General features: G+C 51.2%; 1 protein-coding gene across 2 annotated transcripts; it reads left to right on the top strand.

Moving 5' to 3' along the window:
• The first annotated feature begins 2,026 nt into the window (after positions 1-2,026).
• Positions 2,027-3,653, top strand: LOC135396758 (uncharacterized). Of its 2 annotated transcripts, none has more exons than XM_064627913.1 (2): positions 2,027-2,156; positions 2,280-3,653. In XM_064627913.1, exons 1-2 carry the CDS (start codon positions 2,076-2,078, stop codon positions 3,456-3,458), a joined length of 1,260 nt encoding a protein of 419 aa, XP_064483983.1. In that variant the 5' UTR covers positions 2,027-2,075; the 3' UTR covers positions 3,459-3,653. The 2 variants fall into 2 exon arrangements, with proteins under 2 accessions (XP_064483983.1, XP_064483991.1); XM_064627921.1 differs by having other exon boundaries at positions 2,028-2,132.
• The last annotated feature ends 3,413 nt before the right edge of the window (positions 3,654-7,066 follow it).

The following is a 7,066-nucleotide window of genomic DNA, read 5'->3' as shown; positions in this document are numbered from 1 at the left end:
GGAGCTCACCCCGAAAGACGGAAAACTCGGCGTCCCCGAGACTTTGGTGTCCCGCATTCTATCTCTCTACCACGGCAGTCCTGAGTCAGTGGCCGATGATGGTTTCTGGCGAACTTATAAGAAGCTCGCGGCCCGCTTTACGTGGACCAATATGAAGGCGGAGGTTCTCCGATACGTTGCTACCTGCACCACGTGTCAACTTAATAAGGCAGGGTATCGACAGCCTACAGATTTCATGGTCATTCCAGAACACTCGATCATCCCATTTGAGGTCATACACTTAGACTTTGCCGAGAGGAAAAAGAAGAGCGAAAGCGTTGCCCGCACCCAGGCATTCCTAGTTGCGGTTGACCAATGCACACGGATGGCTGCTGCAAGGGCCGGCAGAGAAGACGCACACAGTGTCATATATTGCCCTTCTTGATCGGGACATGTTCAAGAACACCAAGGCTCTGGTATTGGATAACGGGCCTGGCTTCATAAGCCGCCGCCACAAGGCTTGGGCCCAGCCGCAGGGCATCGCTCTCCGTCCAACCGTTCGATCCCTACCACCCGACGACCAACGGTTTGGCTGAACGCGTCATTAGAGACATCAAGTACTACATGGCAGTCTACCAAGCTACGCCGGCGGGTGGAAATGTGCCCTGCAGGGTGCCGTTCAGCACCACAACCGCGGTCCCATACTTCCGCTCTTGGTTGCAGCCCCCATTTCGCTGCCTCCAGCGTCTCTTCCTTCCTCCCGGCGGATAACCTTCTCAATATCACTCACCTCGTCCAGCTCCACGAAAGGATGAAGAGTCCTGAAGAACGTGAACGGTACCGGCTCAACATGAAAAGGAAGTTCGGCAAACGTTTCAACTCCAACGTTCCAGACATCCGACCCGGAGACTTCGTCCTGGTGCGCAACGGCCTACCGGGCTCCTGTTCGCCCTTTGTAGGTCCTTATCCTGTCTCAAAGACCATGCGTCAAGCAGGGATATGAAAGGCCGTGGGGGGCACGGAGGGATGGGTAACAAAGCGGCGGACCATGTGGGGCGTATCCTGCAGGATAGGTAGGAAAGAGACCCTCTCGAGGACGGTTTTCAGAGCTATGGAATGACTGCTATACGGATGTGGATCCCTATAGTATAGGCAGCTGACTTACCGTTATTAATAAACCCGTGAAGGTGTCACAATACAAATGCAATTTTGTCTTCTTTTACTCGTCCACGTCCTTTTGGTTCTGTATTTCACGCGTGAGTCAAGCTATTATCAGAGTCGTACCAGCACAGTTGTACGCAAACGCCGAACACGCGAAACAAGTACTATGCTATGCGTCGTCTGCTTTCCTGCCTCGCATCCAATCCGTGACGTCACGGGCTACTCCCCGCGAGGTGGCGACACACGAACTTCTCCGGGTGAATAGATGTGAACGTTTATCCCACATCACGGTTTCGTCGTCTATACAGGGTGTTCAAAGTTAAGCTTTCACTAGCACTTTATAAATAGGCGAACAAAAGAAAACTGGTACTACTTTTTCTGTTCCTTGAGTAAGAAACAGGTGCTACATAATTAGCAGCACCTGTTTCTTATACAAGTAGCGTAAAGTTATCATCCGGTTTCCTGTCATCGCTGTGTTTGCGTAGCGCTCGTGAAAGCTCAATTTTGAACACCCTGTACAAGATCCGTTCACATCGGCTAAAGGAGTCCGAAGAAGCATCTATGTTGACTTGTTGACTACGTGGGTGATTCCATCTCAACTCAGGCAGGGAGGTCCGGGCGCCATTACCGATTTCCATTTGCTGGCCAACTGGAGCACGGTTGGAACAAGTTGGAAGCCATTTGCCAGTCAGGTGGAAACACTTCACTTTGAAATGGTCCACTTAAGACCATTTTGTTTCCCAAATGAATTCACTTGGTATTCCAGCCCAAATTTCTACTAGGGAGAAGATTTCAATTTCCTTCCTAGCAGCTATTTTTCATAGAAGGAAAGAAGGAAAAAGAATGTCATACTGTGGTGCATACTCGAAAGGAAGAAAACGAAGTTCCATTCCAAACGATCATTCCATAGTGTCTACGTCTCAGCACCCGTCGGTATGCCTCCCGTTCGACGCTCGGAGCGTTTGAAAATGCTGAAGCGGACAGCAGCCAAGGTACCTCGCGTTCAGAGTTGTATGGTATGTGAGACGCTGTCTGTAGAAGTCTTCGAACGTTACCTCTTGGAGTACGTGGCACAAAGACAGAGACGAGGTTGCAAGGTTGTCAGGTTGGATGTTGATAGACACGCACGTTTCCTGCAGAGCCGCTTCAGCCTTCCTGCGGACTTTCAAGTTTCCTACGGTTGGATTCTTAAATTCATGGACAGACACGGACTGCTCCGCATGGACAGCGACGTCTTGCAAGACTGCACTGCAGCCCATGCTGGCCACACTGGTGGTGGGGTGAAGCGTGTCGCCGAATCTGACTTACCTCGTTCAGGAAGTAAGAAGCTCTTTCTTGACACACAAAGTGCTAGATCCCGTCGTAATGTGCAAAGACTGACCGATTCGCACGTTATGACTGAGGAACGCCGCTCTGGAGCAGTTAATCTCAGGGAGCGTACAAAGTGTTCGAGTACACACAATGCGAAAGCACTGCCGAGCATTCTTGGGCGACGTCGGCATCCAGATGGCACTACACCCGGGCCGGGTTCATCGACCTCACGGATAGCGTTTGATGCATTAACCAAGTCTGTGCACAGCGACATGGCACGGTGCAAATCCGGCATTGTTCCTCGTGCAGCTCACGGCACCGGACAGAAATCCATGGACGGGAAGAAAAAGAGTCAAACTTCCCAAGTGAGCGTGCTCTCGCACAGTATTTCTGTAACTTCTCTTGGGGGCCGGGTGTCCGTCAGTCAAAACCAGGTCCAGTTGACAGTAAAGCAGAACCCAGGTCAAGCAAAGAAGCCTGCCTCCTTGAGCAGGACTGGTGCTGCAATCTTGACAGCCTTTCTGCACGGCTACATCGCGCGTAAAAATGAATTACGGGCACGCGAAGCACTCAACAAGCGGATTAGCTCTAAGACACCTTCAACGCGCATGTCTCTTCAAGAGTACATCAGAGATCACCAGAAGAGGCTGGCGCATTCCGTGGACAGGAATCATAGCAGCACAAGGGATGCTGCAGCATCTCCTGTTCCGTCAAAACCTGACCGGTTCCAGACAACATCAACCAGCAAGGTTCCTCTTGGTCTAGAAGCACTGGGAGGTTCTTTCCAAGCACTCCACCGTTCCTCTAAGCTGCATCTCAACGTTGCGGACAAGCAAGATCCTCGCGTGCTTGCTACAAGCGAAGCGCTGTCCACGCCTACTACAGCGCCGAAACATGAGCGATTAGAAGGCATTGTGAATACCTTATGGGAGAAACAGCGTCCAGTGGATGAAGGAGTAGATCTCTCATCTGGGGAGCCTTTTGAACGATTCCCTCACGTGTACTGAGTAGCAACCATCAAACGCATGCTGGGCAATAACTTGCAGAGGGGTTTTGTGTGGAAGATTGTATCGGACGGTTGCTGCAATATGTCTTTGATGGTTTCTGTTATCTCTGTTGCGACGGATAGCTCTCAGGAGCATTGGTGTGTTTCACTTTGCACTTGTATCACATATCGGGGAAATAAAGCAACGTTTTCGGCACATCACCAGTGAGGTACTTGAACGCACCTCGACCGCGCATCACAGTAGCTCGATGCGTGCATATAGTTTGTAGCATAAAACCAATGGCGAATTCGCATGGTCATTTCCTGGCAGATTTCTTGCTCAGGTTCTTAACACTTGTGTTCGCTTTGTGAAAACGTAGCAATTATCTCGCGTGGCGTTTTCTTAGCGCAGGGAATCTGCCAGCAGCACCTTTTTGTGCGGTTCCGATCCGGCCAGGCAGCGCGTTGCTCAACTGTATCCGGTGTCGTCACATCAGCCGCCTGTGTTTTTGGCTGTGCTGCCTTACAGCTGTGCTTTGGAAACTTCGAAATGATCATTGGCTCAGCTACCGGAGAGAGCGGAGAGCAGTAGTTCTTGTGTAGCCAGTAGTAGCCTACCCTAGAGTCACTAAGTAAGCTTCGCTTCAGGGCGTTTATGTTTAATCGCCCGGAGGCGCTCGGAGCGGATATGTCGTCACAGATCTGTCTCGTGAGCGTATGAGAATTGGCTCAGATCCGCCCGCTTTGTGTTTGGATATTCGCTCGAGAGTCACCTCCGAGGCAGCTCGCTTCGCTCGGAGCTTGGAGGGTGAGCTCGCAGATCCTTCCCACAATTCCTGAGCTAGAAGATGGCGGCTATTTCGAAATTTTGAGATGGCTTTCATCCAGATAATCTAGACCGCCGTACCACACGAACCAGTTGTGGAATTAGTGCTTGAAAATGCAAAACACTCTGACAGATGTCGAGAAACTTTATGTAACACAGGCTTTGATGCAGAGTTTGCAGCCAGCGTCGTGATGGACGAACGCGCGAGTGGCCCCGCGTGAACGGCAAGCAAATCGGTCGTCGTCGTCTTCCACACACTACGTGCAACATGGAATGAAACATGAAATGATGTACAAAAAGAAAAAAAGAAGGAACATAAAATCAGAAAAACTGACAGAAGTGAAACCTTCAAGCCACTAAGACATAAACGGTGCCCTACGACGAACACCAACGGAAGCAGACGACACAGCAATAGATACTGCGCAAGCGTAAAGCCGTTGTCGCTCGGTCGCCGTATGGAATTTAATTTTCTCCTCGCTTTACACCCGACCGATCGATTTCCGGTTCGGTGACGCACTTCCGCTCAGCTCGGGCTCTGCTCCGAGCGAATAAACATAAACGCCCTCAGAGTACCGACACTGGGGTCGGTAATTCTTGTTAACGGTCGACGCGAGGTCATGGACAATGCTAATCAACTGACCAACCGCTGAACGCGATCGACGAAAGCCACGTTGATTATTACATATACTGCTATTTGTTTCTAAGAACTGGATCATGTGTTTGGACAAAATGTACTGAAACCCCACGGTCACCGTCAATTACCCTCGAGAATCGTTCGTAGAACTCGACTGGGAAGCCATCGATGCCGGGGCACTTCCCGTTCGGTATTGACGAAACAGCGGCAAAAAGTTCATTTTGCGTGAGCGGCCCTGAGTCTGCGAACTGCATTTGTTTCACCGGGAGTGGGCACTCTGGGCTAACCACCGGCTCGTAGGATGATGACTCTTGATAAAGGGCCGTGCAATGCTCACGCATTGCAGCTCGAATGTCATCAGGTTTTGTGAGAAGTGAGCCGTCAGCTGACCGGACAACGGCGATATATCCGAGGCCGAGTTTCCTGCCACATTGCGCCGGAGGAGTAAGCGGGAGCAGTATATGCTTCCCGATACCAGCGTTCGACGTTTCGCTGCGCTGCGAAATTGCGCCAGGAGCGCATTCCCATGGCCATCAGGCGCCTCTGCACATCCGCTATATCAGATGCAGTGTCATGGCTGCGAGAGCCAGAGTGGCGTAGAATAGCTAAGACCTGCCTGAGTGCGTCTCTACACTCCCGGTGTTCACGCGCGCGCCGTCTACCCCAACATCGAAAGGGATCAACGGCTCCCAGCTTCCAAGCCTCCCAGTGATCGGGCCCAAAAATCGGGTACGGAACATTGTTCCGACAGCCAATGTTGCATATCTTCTTTAATTTCTTGGTCTTCTAGCAAAGACGCGTTTAATCGCCAAAGGCAGCGAGCGGTGCGAAGATTCTTCAGACCAGACAAAGATAAAACGACTCCATGATGATCAGTGAGGTCCCCGGCCGGTTTCGTGTTGCACCCAGAGACAGAATTTAGCATCCCCGGAGACACATAGAAGCGATCCAGCCTACTGTGATGGCCACGGGAGTTGACCCAAGTGTATTCGTTTCTGTCGCCATGAACGTGAGACCAGGCGTCTGTAAGCCAATGGCGCTCACAAGGCGCTCCAGTTCTCTACAGGCCTGCCTACCGTGTTGGCGGTCGATCATGCAATTAACATCACCAGCAAGTATCAATTTTGGCTGCAAAAAACGAAAAGTGCCCAATCGACGGAAGAAGTCCGATCGCTCACTACGACGTACAGGCGCATAAACATTCACGATACGAAATGATTTGCCGTCAAGCTGAAGCTCCAAAGATACCACCCTCCCATCCATATCGATGTTAAACCACCGGATGGAGCCCTGAAAAGACGGAAATATTAAAATGCCTGTGCCAGCCCGCTGAGGCGAGCCACAGCTGAAGAATGCCTTGACCCCGTATGATGTTTCTGGCGGAAGGCCAGTCGTATTGCCAACTGTAGGATGCGACAAGCGAAAGCTTGGCCACATCAATTTCAAAAATGGTACTGCTCTCGCCTTAAAAACGAAGAGCAGGCTCAACTAATGCTAGGCAGGTAGTCCCACGGAACTGCCAATGCCAAAGATCCCTCAGAAGCCAGTCACAAGGACTGGCTCCCATATAACTATAACATAACAAACAGCTTCTTTAGAAAAAATCTTCCCGGAAACAACACCGCAAGCGATGTTGCCCCGGCGAGTGTATTGGCATCAAATGGAAGGCCGGCCACAGGGGCAGGCTTCCTGCAGCATCTCAAATAGACTCGAACAACATTCTGAATACCAACTCTCACCCAGCGACTAAGGCTGGTCAGAGATTGCTATACGTGTCCGTTTCGCCATGCAACAGTCCATGACACTGGAAAGCTGCAAGTGGGAGAACAACACGAGGATGTGGACATCTCATAGATTAACATGGAACTTGCCATTGTCCACCCTGAAGAGGATGTCAGAGGTCATCCAGCGACGGTGAAACTCAACTGCTCCAAGCACCGCACGCTCCCTGCAAAGAACTTTGCGAATACCGGCGTTAACTAGCCGAATCACCTCCTGCACACTGCGGCTCTCCTGCGCGTGCACTCGTCGACAGCGTGAAATCCACACTTGGTAGTTGATTTCGACCACCAAGAGCACAAAATGCCGCCTATCCCGCAGCGAGACAGGGAGGGGGTACAGACCATGAACTGTGCTCCACTCAACATCCGTCAGGCTATAGAGACCTGCT

Source organism: Ornithodoros turicata, chromosome 1, assembly GCF_037126465.1.
Source record: "Ornithodoros turicata isolate Travis chromosome 1, ASM3712646v1, whole genome shotgun sequence".
Classification (NCBI taxonomy): Eukaryota; Metazoa; Arthropoda; class Arachnida; order Ixodida; family Argasidae; genus Ornithodoros; species Ornithodoros turicata.
Note: the sequence above shows the minus strand (reverse complement) of the source record. Positions and strands in the feature narration are given on the sequence as shown.

Coding starts and splice junctions, on each gene's coding strand:
- LOC135396758 (XM_064627913.1), top strand. CDS start 2,076: ATGCCTCCCGTTCGACGCTCGGAGCGTTTGAAAATGCTGAAGCGGACA. Junction 2,157..2,279: donor CTCGCGTTCAGAGTTGTATG/GTATGTGAGACG, acceptor CGTTTCCTGCAG/AGCCGCTTCAGCCTTCCTGC.